The sequence below is a fragment of the Loxodonta africana genome, chromosome 19 (genome assembly GCF_030014295.1).
Source record: "Loxodonta africana isolate mLoxAfr1 chromosome 19, mLoxAfr1.hap2, whole genome shotgun sequence".
NCBI lineage: Eukaryota > Metazoa > Chordata > Mammalia > Proboscidea > Elephantidae > Loxodonta > Loxodonta africana.
Window position 1 is genome coordinate 22,722,040 of NC_087360.1, and position 15,141 is coordinate 22,737,180.

The window sequence follows — 15,141 nt, forward strand, 5'->3', positions numbered from 1 at the left end:
ACTTGGCCATCACAGAGTGGGGAGGGCCCGTGCCAGAGTAAACTGTCCAATGTGGCAGGCAGTCCCACCCCTAGGACTTGATCCTATGGCCAGACTTCTCCTATGCGGAGAGACAAATGTCCTGGGCCCTCACCGTCACCACATTAGATCAGGCGTGGCCCAAGTGCCACCTAGGGAGACGTATCAAGTAAATGTGTGCAACACAGCCATTCAGGAGGGTTTGCAGGTCCTTGTTGTTGCCAGGTTGCTGTTGTTGGGGAAAGTGGGGCTGCAGCACTCCAGTCCTCCTTGGGATACCAAGAAGGAGCCATCTGTGTGAGGCTGGCGTCTGCCAGTGGAGAGGGGCAGGGTTTCCTGGCCAAGCATCATTCCCTAGAGCTGTAGGGACCCCAGGGTGTGGGCCAGTGGAGAGGGGCAGGCTCACTGGACCAGGCAGATGTCCCCTGGCTCCAGGGCGGACTATGGGAACCCCTGGTTCTGGGCAGCCCTGCTCACACCCCTTACCTGCCTGCAGGGCATCTGGCGGATCCCCGTGGACGAGATCGACCGGCCAGGCAGCTTCGCCTGGCACATGAACCGCTCCATTGTGCTGCTGCTGAAGGTGCTGGCCCAGCTACGGGATCACAGCACCCTGCTGAAGGTGTCCTCCATGCTGCAGCGCACACCCGACCAGGGCAAGTGAGTGCCACCCACCAGGGGTTCGAGGGTGTCAGTGACCAGACTAGGGCAAAGTGAGTGCAGCCTGTCAGTCCAGGCCAGGGCAAGTGAATATAGCCCACCATGGGGCTGGGGGCCAAGGGGCTGGATCAGTGAAAGTGAATGCCATCCACCAGGCCAGGGGCCAGGCAGCCCCCATGGGGATGCTGCAGTCGGGATGGGTACACCAGCTGGGGTCTGCAGCCCAGACCAGTTTCTCCACCTGCTTACTCAGCCAGTCATGCCCACTGATCAGGGACCCAGAGCTAGAGCACAGGTGGTGGCCAGTCCTGGGTATGCATGTGCAGCCAGGTGGCCTGGACAGCCCTCCTCAGGGTCCTCTATCCCAGTGTCTAAATGTAAATGGTACCACCCTGCCCTGAATGCTCCTCTGAACTCTGTCTCCACATTGAGACTTGGAGCTGCCTACCCTTTCTTTCCTCCTGCTCCCCCAACTCGGGGCTAATAGAGCTGCTGTTAATGTGAGGAGGACAGGCATTCAAACTGTGCCATAGTGCCCCAGGCAAGGGCCAGCGACAACAGCCTCAAAGGGACCCTGCCCCCAGGAAAGGGCAGACAGGACAGGGGAGGCGTCACAGTTGCCATTTACAGGGGCATGAGGGCACCCTGGGAGAGACACAGCTCCGACACGGTTTGGGCCAGGCTGTGAGGCCCTCCACTGCTGGTCAGGCCAGCAGGCACCTTCTGGGCCAGCCCCGCTACACCTCTTCACTGCTGCATCACCTATGGCTGCCAGGTATCATGCCAGGAGCTGAGCCAGAGGTGTGTTGGAGACTCAAACAGCCAGGCCTAGGCGGCACAGAACAGCATGCAGATGCCGAGGCCACAGGTGTACACTGCGCTAGGGCCGGGAGGCTTCTGGGAAAGCAGAGCCCAGGCAGGTGGGAGGCTAAGGGACAGGGCCTCAGGGAAGGGGCCTTCACCCAGTCATGCTCACTGCTGAGCGATGTGCTATCTGGGGCCCTATTGTCCTCTGCAGGAAGTATCTGCGTGATGCTGACCGCCAGGTCCTGGCACAGCGGGCCTTCATCCTCACCGTGAAGGTGCTGGAGGACACGCTGAGTGAGCTTGCAGAGGTACGCTGCCTGCCTGTGCTCAGAGACCCCATGCCTCCCCACTGCTACCCCTGCATCACCCTCCCACTTCGGCCCTTCCAATGCACCATGCTCTCCCCCACATGCCCCTGAACATGCATCCAGGTCCATCCCAAATGGGGTCCAGACTCCGCACCTACACACAGCCATTCAGGCAGATCCTTGTGTCTCTGAGCGTGAGCCTCACCTGTGAAGCTGACACACTGCACCAGGTGGGGTGTTATCACTGATACCATGGGGGCAGCACTGTAGTCACTAGTGTGACAGGGCCCAAGCTCTGAGCATCACACCCAACCCAGGGCTCCTGTCCTGCGTTTGGGCTCATAGCTTTGCTGACGATGCCCTCCCCACGGTCAGCTCTAGGGGCTGAGCAGACCCATGAGAGGTGCTGTGCACACATGTACTTCTCTCTCCTTCTCCAGGGCAGGTACATCCATCACCATTTTATAGCTGAGGAAACTGAGGCTTAGGAGGTTAAGTAACCAGGGTAGCGGGTGGGTGCTTTGGGATTTGCACTGACAGTTTGGCCCCAGAGCCCCCTGCCCAGGCAGGCTGGCCAGGGTGTGGTACAGGGGCCCAGGACAGTGCCAGAGCTTGGGGGTGTCCTCACCCCACCCCCACACCACACAGTGCAGGTGGGGACACATGAGAGCCACAGCAGCTCAGCTCACTGGGTGCCTACAGGCGAGTCCCCTTCAACAGTGTCCAGGGCTGCCCAGGGGGCTCAAATGGCCAAGGCTGAGGAAACCCTCCCAGTGCAGCTGGGTCTGGAGAGGGGAGGCCTTCCTCCAGTAGGTCTCGGGCCAGCATGCTCCTCCAATACATGAGGACTCAGCCCTGATGGCTAGAAGATGTACAGAACCCCGTGGTGTTGAGTGGCAGACGTCTTGAGTGGCTGGCCTGGCGCCCAGGGAGCTTTGTTGGGGTGCAGACCCCAGGGACAGAGGCTCTTTTAATCTTCCATTTCCTTGTAGGGATCCGAACGCCCAGGGCCCAAGGCCTGTGGCCTCCCCGGAACCAGGATGACCACGGACATCTCCCACAAGGCCAGCCCTGAGGATGGCCAGGAGGGCCTCCAGCACCCCAAGAAGCTTCCCCTGGCTGATGGCTCAGGGCCAGGAGCTGAGCCAGGGGGCAAAGCAACCCCCCCCAACCACCGGCCTGTGACCCTGGATGCAGGCGACGGTGGAGACCAGAGTGGGGAACGCAGGGACAAGGAGAGCCCCCGGGCTGGCTCCACAGAGCCCATGGACACTGACGAGGTCATTGCTCGTCGCCTTGATGCAGAGCGGGCACTTCCCCTGCCTCTGGGTCGTCCCTCACGGGAGTGGGGCCCTGAGAGCCGGCCAACCGAACTGTCGCTGGAGGAGCTGAGCATCAGTGCCCGGCAGCAGCCTGCCCTGCCCGCCTCTGCCCTACCAGCCCCACCAGCCCCCACCCCCTTGGTGCCAGGGCACAGGGCAGGCCCTCCAGAGGAGCCTGCCCCGAAGTCCAGCCGCAAGAGGAAGCTTCTGGAGGACTCGGAGTCAGGCAAGACTCTCCTGCTGGATGCCTACCGCGTGTGGCAGCAGGGCCAGAAGGGTGTGGCCTATGATCTGGGTCGCATCGAAAGGATCATGTCTGAGACCTACATGCTCATCAAGCAGGTGACAGGGCACAGACTGTGCTGTGGGGTCGGGTGGGTGAGGGGCTTCACTGGGATGACAGTGGGGGTGGGATGGGGTGGGGGCGGGGCAAGGATTAGGGAGGTGGTGAGGCCAGGGTAGGGCTGGGGACGGGGCACCCAAAGGCCAGTCTGAAGCAGAACCTTCATGCTTCGTGTTCATATTCTCTTGGAGGAGTGCGTCAACACCCAGAGCGCTACAGTCTGGGTTGGGGGGCTTTAGGTGTTACTCCCACCCCTTCCTGCTGTCACTTTCCTACGTTTGAGGTTTTCTGCAATGAGCATGGGATTTTTTTTTTTTTTAATAGCGTGTTTTAGGTGGAAGTTTACACAGCAGATCAGGTTCACATTTAAGAATTTTTATGCAGGCTATTCTTTGACACTGGTTATGGTTTTCACAGTATGTCAGCATTCTCATTACTTCCATTCTGTTTGTTCTGTTTCCACTAATCTAGCTTCCCTGCTCCTCCTTGCTTTCTCATCTTTGCCTTTGGGTAAATGTTGACTGTTTGGTTTCATATAGCTGATTAAGGGAGCACATTATTCATGGGTGATGTTTATTTTATAAGATAATCTATTAGATGCCTCAAAGGTGACTTCAGGAGTAGCTTCAGTTCCAAGTTCAAAGGGTATCTTAGGGCAGTAGTCTCAGGGGTTCCTCTAGTCTCTGTCAGTCCAGTAAATCTGGTCTTTTTTAGGAATATGAATTTTGTTCTACATTTTTCTCCCATTCTGTCTGGGACCTTCTGTTGTGTCCCGGTCAAAATGGTTGGTAGTAGTAGCCAGACACCGCCTAGTTATTCTGGTCTCAGGCTAGAAGAGGCCATGGTATGTGTGGGCTGTTAGTCCTGTGAACTGGTTTCCTCTTTGAGTCTTTGGTTTCTTTCATTCTCTTTTGTTCCAGCTGAGTAGAGAACTGTAGTTGTCTTAGATGGCCACTCAAAAGCTTTTAAGACCTTAGACTCTACTTATCAAACTAGGATGTAGAACATTATCTTTATGAACTGTGTGTTATGCCAATTGACTTGAGATGTGCCAAGAAGGTGTGATCTTAATTAAGCCTGCTATTTGAGTAAACGAGTCCCTCCAGCTGTTTGGATATGTCTAGGAATTCTCCAGAACTGTGCCCCTGTGTGCCTTATTACATATGTGAATGTATACGTAGCACACCAAAAAAAACCAAACCCCTTGCCGTCCAGTCGATTCTGACTCATAGCAACCCTATAGCACAGAGTAGAACTGCTCCAAGGAGCGCTGGTGGATTCAAACTGCCAGCCTTTTGGTTAGCAGCGATAGCTCTTAACCACTACGCCACCAGCATTTCCATGTGGCACACATAAACACGTATATACATATGCCTACAGATACAGCTATACCTGCATACCCGTATACTCACATGTGCCTTCCTATACAGATATGTGCATGCATATCTACCTATGTAACTACACCCATATTTTTTGGTTGTTATTACTGTTGTTACAAAGTTATTTATGTTATAGCATTGGCTGAAACTGTCCCTTATTCTTGCATACCTCTTAGTGTCTTCATTTACCTTGGTGAAGTTGTACAGACTTCACCTATATTGGTATAGTCTTTCCCATCACAAAAGGTAATAAGTATCTACTATTTTATCTAGAAAGTGATTTTCCCACCCTCCCCCTTCCATCCCTAGTAACCATCAAAGAACATTGCTCCCTGTGTGTTCTATTCCTGACTTTTTATAATAGTGGGACCACTTGTCTTTTTGTGATTGACATGTTTCACTCAGCATGTCCTCCAGATTGAGTCACGTTATAGGATGTTACATGGACTTCTTGTTACTCTTTATAGTTGCATAGTATTCCACCGTATGCATGTACAGTTTGTTTATGCATTCATCCATTGATGGGCACTTAGATTGTTTCTGTTTTTTTGCTATTGTGAATAATGCTGCAATGAACATAGGTGTGCACATGTCTATTCGTGTCATTGCTTTTATGTCTCTAGGATGTGTACCTGGGGTGACATTGCTGGATCATAAGGTATTTCTAGTTCTAGCTTTTTGAAAGGAAATAACCATACTGTTTTTCGTAGTGATTGTACCATTTTACAATCCTAGTAGCAGCATATGAGTTCTAGTCTCCCCACAACCTCATCAGCATTTGTTGTTTTCTGTTTTTTTGATCAGTGTTGTTTTTGCAGGGGTGAGATGGTATCGTATTGTCATTTTGATTTGCATCTCTCTAAGGGCTAATGATCTCAAGCATCTTTACATGTGTTTGTTAGCTAAACAAAGAGTGAAGTGTCTTTTCAAGTCCTTTGCCCATTTTTTGACTGGATTATTTCTCTTTTTATTGTTGAGTTATTGACGTTTTCTATATATTTTAGAGATAAGATGTTTATCAGATATGACACTGCCAAAGATTTTTTTCCCAGTCTGTAGGTTCTTTTTTTACTCTCTTGGTAAAGTCTTTTGATGAGCATCAATATTTTATTTTTAGGAAGTCCCAGTTACTAATTTATCTTCTTTTGTTCATGCATTTTTAGTTGTGTCTGATGTTGTTAGGTGCCGTCAAGTCGGTTCCGACTCATAGCAACCCCGTGTACCACAGAATGAAACACTGCCCGGTCCTGGACCATCCTTACAATTGTTATGCTTGAGCCCATTATTGCAGCCACCGTGTCAGTCCATCTCATTGAGGGTCTTCCTCTTTTTCACTAACCCTGTACTTTACCAAGCATGATGTCCTTCTTCAGGGACTGATCCCTCCTGACAACGTGTCCAAAGTTTGTAAGATGCAGTCTCGCCATTCTTGCTTCTAAGGAGCATGCTGGCTGTACTTCTTCCAAGACAGATTTGTTTGTTATTTTGGCAGTCCATGGTATATTCAATATTCTTCACCAACACCACAATTCAAAGCATCAGTTCTTCGGTCTTCCTTACTCATTGTTCAACTTTCACGTGCATATGAGACGATTGAAAATGCCATGGCTTGGATCAGGCACACCTTAGTCTTCAAGGTAACATCTTTGCTTTTCAACCCTTTAAAGAGGTCCTTTGCAGAAGATTTGCCCAATGCATCTTTTGATTTCTTGACTGCTGCGTCCATGGGCGATGATTGTGGATCCAAGTAAAATGAAATCCTTGACAACTTCAATCTTTTCTCTATTTATTATGATGTTGCTTATTGGTCCAGTTGCAAGGATTTTTGTTTACTTTATGTTGGGATGTAATCCATACTGAAGGCTGTGGTCTTTTATCTTCATCAATAATTGCTTTGAGTCCTCTTCATTTTCAGCAAGCAAGGTTATGTCATCTGCATAACGCAGGTTGTTAATGAGTCTTCCTCCAATCCTGATGCCCCATTCTTCATATAGTCTAGCTTCTCGGATTATTTGCTCAGGATTTCATTTTACTTGGATCCACAATCAACAGCCATGGAAGGAGCAGTCAAGAAGTCGAAAGACGTGTTGTATTGGTTAAATCTGCTGCAAAGAACCTCTTCAAAGTGTTGAAAAGCAAAGGTGTCACTCTGAAGACTAAAGCGCGCCTGACCCGGCCCATGGTATCTTCCATCACATCATATGCATGTGAAAGCTGGACAATGGATAAGGAAGACCGAAGAAGAATTGATGCTTTTGCATGGTGGTGTTGGCGAAGAATATTGAATATACCATGGATGGCCAAAAGAACGAACAGATCTGTCCCGAAAGAAGTGCAACCAGAATGCTCCTTAGAAGCAAGGATGTCGAGAGTGCATCTTACATATTTTGGACAGGAGGGATCAGTCCCTGGAAAAGGACATCATGCTTGGCAAGTACAGGGTCAGTGGAAAAGAGGAAGACCCTCAACGAGGTGGATTGACACAGTGGCTGCAGCAGTGAGCTCAAGCATAACAACAATTGTAAGGATGGCGCAGGACCGGGCAGTGTTTCGTTCTGTTGTGCATAGGGTCGCAACCAACTTGAGGACAACTAACAACACAACAGATCCGCTGCTATTCATAAGGTTAATTCTTTTCAGAAGTAGACTGCCAGGTCCTTCTTCCTAGTCTGTCCTAGTGTGGATGCTCAGCTGAAAACTGTCCACTACAGGTGACCCTGCTGGTACCTCACTACCGGTGGCATAACTTCCAGCATCACTGCAACACGCAAGCCCCCGCAGTACGACAATAGGATGGCATAGGATAATTTTAGAGTCGGAAAAACAGTAAGCTTTTTAAAAGTCTGTATTCAACCTTTATAGGGGCACTGGTGGTTCAGTGGTAGAGAGCGCTGCCTTCCACGTGGAGACCCAGGTTTGATTCCTGGCCAGCGCACCTCATGCATAGCCACTGCCCGTGTCAGTGGAGGCCTGAGTGTTGCTGTGATGCTGAACAGGTTTCGGTGGAGCTTCCAGACTGGGAAGAAAGTTCTGGCACTCTACTTCCAAAAATAAGCCAATGGAAACCCTGCGGATCACAACAGTCCAATCCTGTTGTGCACGGGGTCGCCATAAGTCAGGGGCTGATTCAACAATAGCCCACAAGAACAACATATTCAACTTTTAAAGAAATGAGACCACATTAGACATCTCATCAAACCCAGCAGAGGTAACTGGGACTCCTGACCCGTCTACCATGATGGAGCCTCTGGGTGCATTCTGGTAGGCAGCTCCTTCTGGACTTCTCTCATTCATATGTCATTGTTTTCCATGAGGCTGAAACTGGGCATGTGAGTGTATGTGTGTGTGAGTATATGTGTCCATCCATGTGTCTGAGTGTATGTGTCCATCCGTGTGAGTGTATGTGTCCATCCATGTGTCTGAGTGTATGTGTCCATCCGTGTGAGTGTATGTGTCCATCCATGTGTCTGAGTGTATGTGTCCATCCGTGTGAGTGTATGTGTCCATCCATGTGTCTGAGTGTATGTGTCCATCCATGTGTCTGAGTGTATGTGTCCATCCATGTGTCTGAGTGTATGTGTCCATCCGTGTGAGTGTATGTGTCCATCCATGTGTCTGAGTGTATGTGTCCATCCGTGTGAGTGTATGTGTCCATCTGTGTGTGTGTGTATGTGTCCATCCGTGTGTCTGAGTGTATGTGTCCATCCGTGTGTATGTGTCCATCCATGTGTATGAGTGTATGTGTCCATCCGTGTGTGAGTGTATGTGTCCATCCATGTGTGTATGTGTCCATCCGTGTGTGTGAGTGTATGTGTCCATCCGTGTGTATGAGTGTGTGTCCATCCGTGTGTGAGTGTATGTGTCCATGTGTGAGTGTATGTGTCCATCCATGTGTGTGTGTCCATCCATGTGTGTCCATCTATTTGTGAGTGTGTATGTACATCTCTGTGTATGTGTTCATATGTGAGTGAGTGTATGTGTACATTGCTGAGTGTGTCTATATGTGAGTGTATGTGTACATCTCTGTGTGTGAATAAGTCCATATGTGAGTGTGAATATACATGTACATCTCTGACAGTGTATGTGTCCATATGTGAGTGTGTGTGTATGCATACATCCATGTGTGTGTCCATCTTTGTGTGTGTGTGTCCATATGTGAATGTATGTGTCCCTCTGTGTGTGTCCATCCGTGTGTGTGAATGTATGTGTCCATCCGTGTGTGTGCGTATGTGTCCATCTGTGTGTGTATGTGCCCATCCCTGTGTGTGTTACGTGTCCATCTGTGTGTGTGCGTTGTGTCCATCTGTGTGAGTGTGTGTGTCCATCCTTTGGTGTGTTAGTGTCCCCTAGCCATGTCCTCACATGGCGGCATGCTTCCTCCTCAGCCCCCTCAGCTTTTGACTGTCATTATCAGGTAGCTATGGCTTCAAGTAGATGTGACTGGATGGTTTGAGCTCCTCTTTGTGTACCTCCCTTTTTATATTAAAAAAAATTTTTTATGTACCAAGCACATACTTTTTTCTCTATTTCTGAAGCTCTTTCCATGGAAAGAAGCCCCAGAACTTGAAAGCTCTTGGTTACCGCTTCTCAGTTGTATCCGTTCGTGGGTTGCACTTCAAAGGGCCTGTTCGGTTGCCACCTCACCAGCTTCCACTCTAACTTCTGCCAGCTTATGTTGCTGATCAATTAGAAAGTATTGCTTTTCTTGCTGGTGCAGTTGGTCTTGTTCCCACCCTGCTGCCCTCTGGCCTGTCCCAGCACTATCCTGCCCACCCACTGCCCTGTCCAGGGCCCTGCTGACCCCATGTAGGGTGTCACTGTCAGACCTCCTTGCTGACCAGGGTGTCTCCATCATACCTGCGCAGCAGCCAGACCGCAGATTCTGAAAGGCCTTCTCTGCTTATGGCCTTCCATCCTGCCTCCTTAAGGGGTGCCTTCAGGCTCAGAGACTCCACCGTCCTTCATGCCTGGGCCTCTGCCACACTCTGAAGGCGTGGTTGGAACCCTGACCCTCCTGGTCAGCCTTAGCCATTGATGATGTAAGTGACACAGCCACAGAAATGGCCAGAGGGACAGCCCAAGTGCAGGCTTGCACCAGCGTGGTGCAATGGGACCTTGGCCAACCCCCCTCCCAGCCCCTTGCCCAGGAGATAGATAAGGTACCTGTCCTAGTGTCCCAGGCAGGGCTGAGGTAGGGCCAGTGGGGTCAGCCATGGTGTAGGTGGGCAGTCCCTGAGCCTTAGGGCCCCCGCAGACCAGTCCAGGTACAGGGTGCCCTGTGCTGCTCAGCAAGGGGAGGAAGCTGGCCTCCCAGCCCAGGTCTCTGACACAGTATCTCCTCCTTAGGTGGATGAGGAGGCAGCACTGGAGCAGGCTGTGAAGTTCTGTCAAGTCCACCTTGGGGCCTCTGCCCAGAGACAGGTAAGCCCCATTCTGCACCAAGCCCCTGGCTGCAGCCAGTGTCTGAACCTCTACCACAGTGAGTTAGAGTCCCAGGCCCCGACCTTGACCTGCCAAGTGTGTGCCCAAGGGGCCCCCTTGCCCCTCAGGGAGGATGGTGCCCACCCAGCTAACATCACCTGGAAGGGTGGAAGGTGGAGGAAGTGATGGTGGAGCTGGGGTCTGCAGGGCAAGACAGAGCAAGCTGGCTGAATGGGGGCAGGGGCTGGGAGCGAGGCACAGCCCACCAAGGGAGACAGTGGGGTGGGGAGGATAGTCCTACCCGCCTGCCGCCTGGACCCATGGGTAGGAGGAGGCCTCTCCTGTGCCCCAGACCCTCTGAAGAGGGCTGCGTGTGTGGCCCCTTACAGCCCACATCTCCCTTGGCCCCACCAGGGTAGACCTTTTCCTGGAGGAGGCGGGAATGGGGCTATCGTTTCTGCCCCCCATAAGCCAAACCCACTGGGCACTGTACCTGGCACCTGGCTTGGCCTGGCCTGGCCTGTCAGGGGAGCTGGGAGACCCTGTGGGTGGAAAGGTGAGTTAGTTACCACTGGCCTGGACTGCCTCTAGCCCACCCATAATGTACTCAGAGCCACCACCGTCTTAGGAGTGTTCCCTGCTGGCAGCATGCCCTGTCATTATGGCAGCCTATGCTGTCGTCACCGCTGGAGGCCAGTCCTGAGTGAGAACAGGGCCCAGCACCCGCCCCCTTCGCTCCTTCCCCACCCCCTGTGACTGCTTATGCTAGCAGCTCCCCCGCTGGATACACCTGCAGAGTCTGTCCTCCAGCATAGGAGGCTGACCCAGGAGCACCAACACGGAGCGGGCTGTCCACAGGCCAGCATGTCCCCACCATGTGGAGCTGGGCTTGGGGCATTTTCCAGCAAAGCAGGTGTCAGAAGGGACAGAGACACTGGGGGGAGCAGGCTGCCCTCGCAGAGCCTGGGGCCCCTGGAAAGGGTCAGATCCCGCACTAGTCCAGATAGGGTGGCAGGTGTGGGTATTGAGTATCCTGAGCCAGGGTGGGGGCTCAGCTCACAGAGAGGCCACTGCAGGGTCTGCTGCCCCCACCTGCTTGCTTCTGTGAGAGCTGGTGGTGACACCCATCCTGAAAGGGTGGACTATGGTGGCAGGGAGTGGCCCCATTAAAGGAACCAGAAAAGCCTAGGAACAATATCCTGTGGCAGGGGTAGGCAGGAAGCCAGGCTGCAGGGGCCCCTCCTTGCCACACTAGGGTGGGGCAGCGGTGGTCTCCCCAGCTCCCTCAGGACCCTCCCTACTGGCCTTTGGGAAGCAGTTCTCCAGGCCAGTTACCGCGGCCTCCAGATGGTGTTTCCCCCATGCTTGTGGGGTAGTGCTGGCAGGCTGCTCAGCAAGGACCCTCCTGCACGCTAGACCTGCCCTCCAAGCCTTCCTCGCCTCTTCTCTGTCCTCACAGGCTGCCGGGGACACTCCCACCACCCCAAAGCACCCCAAAGATAGCCGAGAGAACTTTTTCCCCACAGCGGTAGCACCCACAACCCCTGACACCGTACCAGCTGACACCCTCCAACGGACCAGCGACAGCCACGCTAAGCTCCGCCCTGCCCCAGCTGCCACCATGGCCACTATCAGCTGCCTGCCCTGTGCATCAACCTCCGCCCTTGACCCAGCTAAGGACCCTGGCCCCCCCAGGCTACACAGGCCTGAGGCCACCCCCAGCGCTGCGTCTCTGGCCCCAGGTGAGTCCTACCCTACTACCTGCTGGCTGTGGCGCTCGTGCTGCTAGGGACCAGGGCAGGCTGGGTCCCCATAGAGCCACGAGCAGGTCCTGACAGCCCCCTGCCAGCTGACAGGAAGAGGGAGGAGGGCAACACATCGTCAGAACTATGTGGGGGTAGGCAGGCCATTTGTGCCCTTGCCAGCCACCAGTGAGTTGGTAGCTGGTACAGGCCTGGCCAGCACACCCTGTGTCCATCTCTCCTAGTTTCACCCTCGCTGCCGTGGTCCCAACCTGTAGAATGGGGTGGGAGGAGGAAGGCAGGAACATCATCACCGGCATGCTTGCCGGCATAGCAGCTTCTCTGCCCTACAAGCCTTACAACAAATAGAGGACAGACTGGTCAGGTAGGAAGAAAGGAGTGTCCAACCTATGCAACATTCAGGACCCTGATGCCAGGCCTTGATGCGAGCAAGCAGTTCGCAGGGCCAGCAGAGGGCAGCTGGTTTGCAGGAAGGTGAAGGGGGCGGGCATAGGTTGTAGTGGGCCTTGAGGCTTCATCCATGGGTACCCTTGCTCCTACAGCCCAGGACGTGGCAGCTTGAGGGGCCAGGACAGCTGCAAGCCTGGGGCTTCTGGTGGGGGCATTAAGGGCATTAAGGGGAGCAGGTGGGCATGTCTACTGCCAGCTGGGGTCTGTCTCCACCCAGGGCTCCCCTGCTGGTGTCCAGGTCCCAGGGTCATGCCGGGTGGGCACTGATGGCCCTGGGCCTCTGCTCTGTCGCACCCACCTTGCTGGGCCCTCATTTCTACTGCCCCCAACTGGCTCATCTCACCAGCTGACAGAGCCAGGAGTGACCAGCCTGGGCCATGGCGGCAGCCAGGGATGTACGGACCTCCCAGGCCCTCCATGCACGTCCTCCCCTCCCTTCTACCCTGCTCCACAGGCCTGGCCTCTACTGCCACCCAAGCCATTTCCCCATACCAGGTTGTTATAGAAGGCCTGCCTTCCCTCCCAGCAATGTCTGGGCTTGTGGTTAGCCGTGTAACCTTGGGTGTGTCGTTTCCTACTGACTGAAAGATGAGAGGACCACCCCAGGCAGGAGTGCCCAGCAGGAAGTCTGGCCTAAGAGCCCCTCATCAGCTGTGACCTGAGTCCGTGACTGGAGGCTGAGGTGTGGTTCTCCCTCTGTTGTTCTGTCCTGCAGTCTCTCTACCTGACACTGCCACCGGTTCGTTTGGAGGAGTGTGAAGGTGCAGGGTCTCCAGCCCTGGGAGGCAGGGTCACTTTCCCTTGGGTCAGCTCCTATGGCTCTGAAGGGTACGGGGCAAAGGGCAGCTGAAGACCTATGAGGGTTGTTCCGCCACCACATGACCTTTCTTTCTTTGCCTTCGTTTCCTGTGTAAGATAATATGTAGTAGAGACAGAGCACTGAGGGTTTAGAGCAGTGCCTGGTGCGTAGTCAGCATGGGCACAGGTACAGGTTTTGGTGGTGGTGATTACAAAGCGCAGTGATGGGGGAGCCCACGGTCTGAATAAAAGTCAGTTGGTGGAGGTGGGTCACTCACTACACGAAGACCCAGTCCTGTCCCTACATCTCCTATCTACCTCAGGCCATCTTGCCCTCTGCTTGACCTGGTGGACAGAACAAGAGAGGGAGGACTCCCACCTCAGTCCCCAGTCAGGCCACATGCCTGCAGGTGCAGCAACCCTGGGTCACAGCTGATGAGGGGCTTTAGTTTGGTCTTCCTGCCAGACATTCCTGCCCGGAGCAGCAGTCCTGTTTCCAGATGAGTCAGGAAACGAGACACCCAAGGTTACATGGCTAATCGCAGAACCTCCCTACCCCCGTCCCAGTGCAGCAGCAAACCACAGATGCTGCCGGAGGGTGAGGCTGGCCTTCTGTGAGGCGTGCAGGCAGGTGGACAGGGCTTCGGTAAGGACACAGCATGCGGCAGGGGCGAGGCTGGCCTTCTGTGAGGCATGCAGGCAGGTGGACAGGGCTTCGATGAGGACACAGCATGCGGCAGGGGCGAGGCTGGCCTTCTGTGAGGCGTGCAGGCAGGTGGACAGGCCTTCGGTAAGGACACAGTATGCGGCAGGGGTGAGGCTGGCCTTCTGTGAGGCATGCAGGCAGGTGGACAGTCCTTCGGTAAGGACACAGCATGCAGCAGGGGCGAGGCTGGCCTTCTGTGAGGCGTGCAGGCAGGTGGACAGGCCTTCGGTAAGGACACAGTATGCGGCAGGGGCGAGGCTGGCCTTCTGTGAGGCGTGCAGGCAGGTGGACAGGGCTTCGGTGAGGACACAGTATGCGGCAGGGGTGAGGCTGGCCTTCTGTGAGGCGTGCAGGCAGGTGGACAGGCCTTCGGTAAGGACACAGTATGCGGCAGGGGCGAGGCTGGCCTTCTGTGAGGCGTGCAGGCAGGTGGACAGGCCTTCGGTAAGGACACAGTATGCGGCAGGGGCGAGGCTGGCCTTCTGTGAGGCGTGCAGGCAGGTGGACAGGCCTTCGGTGAGGACACAGCATGCGGCAGGGGTGAGGCTGGCCTTCTGTGAGGCGTGCAGGCAGGTGGACAGGCCTTCGGTGAGGACACAGCATGCGGCGGGTGGGCCTTCAGCGTCAACTCCGGTCTTCAGCGTTATCTTGTGGTTTCTAAGGGGTAGGAGCTCAGGAGAGGCGTAGTGGAATGCTTCTGGCTCAGGGTCTCCCGGGGTGGAGATCAGGCTGGGGCTGCAGTCATCTGAAGGCTCATCTGGAGAGGGTCTGCTCCCAGGCTCACTCACAGTCTCAGCTGGAGGCCTTAGTTTCCCAGGTGGGCCTTCTTACAGGCTGCCTGGGGGTGCTCACAGCTGGCACTGGCTCCACCAAGTGAGTGACCCATGAGAGCAGGGGAAAGGCCCCACTGTGTCTTCTGTGACCTAATTATGGGGGCTGCCTTCCCATCAGCTTACCATGTACTGCTGATCACACAGACCCACCCTGGCACATTGTAGGGGCTCTGCGGACTGGACTACCAGGGGTGGGCTTGTGGGGTACCCCGAGGCTTTCCCCTCCTATACTGTCCTCTCATCTGCCTGCCTCAGGCAGGCCCAGGCTGTAGTTCACATGTTTTTGTCTGTGGGATCTAGGGAACAGTGTGTTCTGACAAACACTTCAGCTGG

The 15,141-nt window shown here is 54.1% G+C and overlaps 1 protein-coding gene across 7 annotated transcripts in view; it reads left to right on the forward strand.

Moving 5' to 3' along the window:
- The window catches only part of CABIN1 (calcineurin binding protein 1), a 192,771-nt gene that overhangs the window by 174,222 nt on the left and 3,408 nt on the right, over window positions 1–15,141 (forward strand). For all 7 annotated transcript variants that reach the window (XM_064272401.1, XM_064272406.1, XM_064272405.1 and 4 more), the window contains 5 exons: window positions 515–678; window positions 1,697–1,793; window positions 2,786–3,457; window positions 10,184–10,258; window positions 11,718–12,000. In XM_064272401.1, coding sequence (XP_064128471.1) covers window positions 515–678; window positions 1,697–1,793; window positions 2,786–3,457; window positions 10,184–10,258; window positions 11,718–12,000 — 1,291 coding nt within the window. The remainder of the gene's footprint in view (window positions 1–514; window positions 679–1,696; window positions 1,794–2,785; window positions 3,458–10,183; window positions 10,259–11,717; window positions 12,001–15,141) is intronic.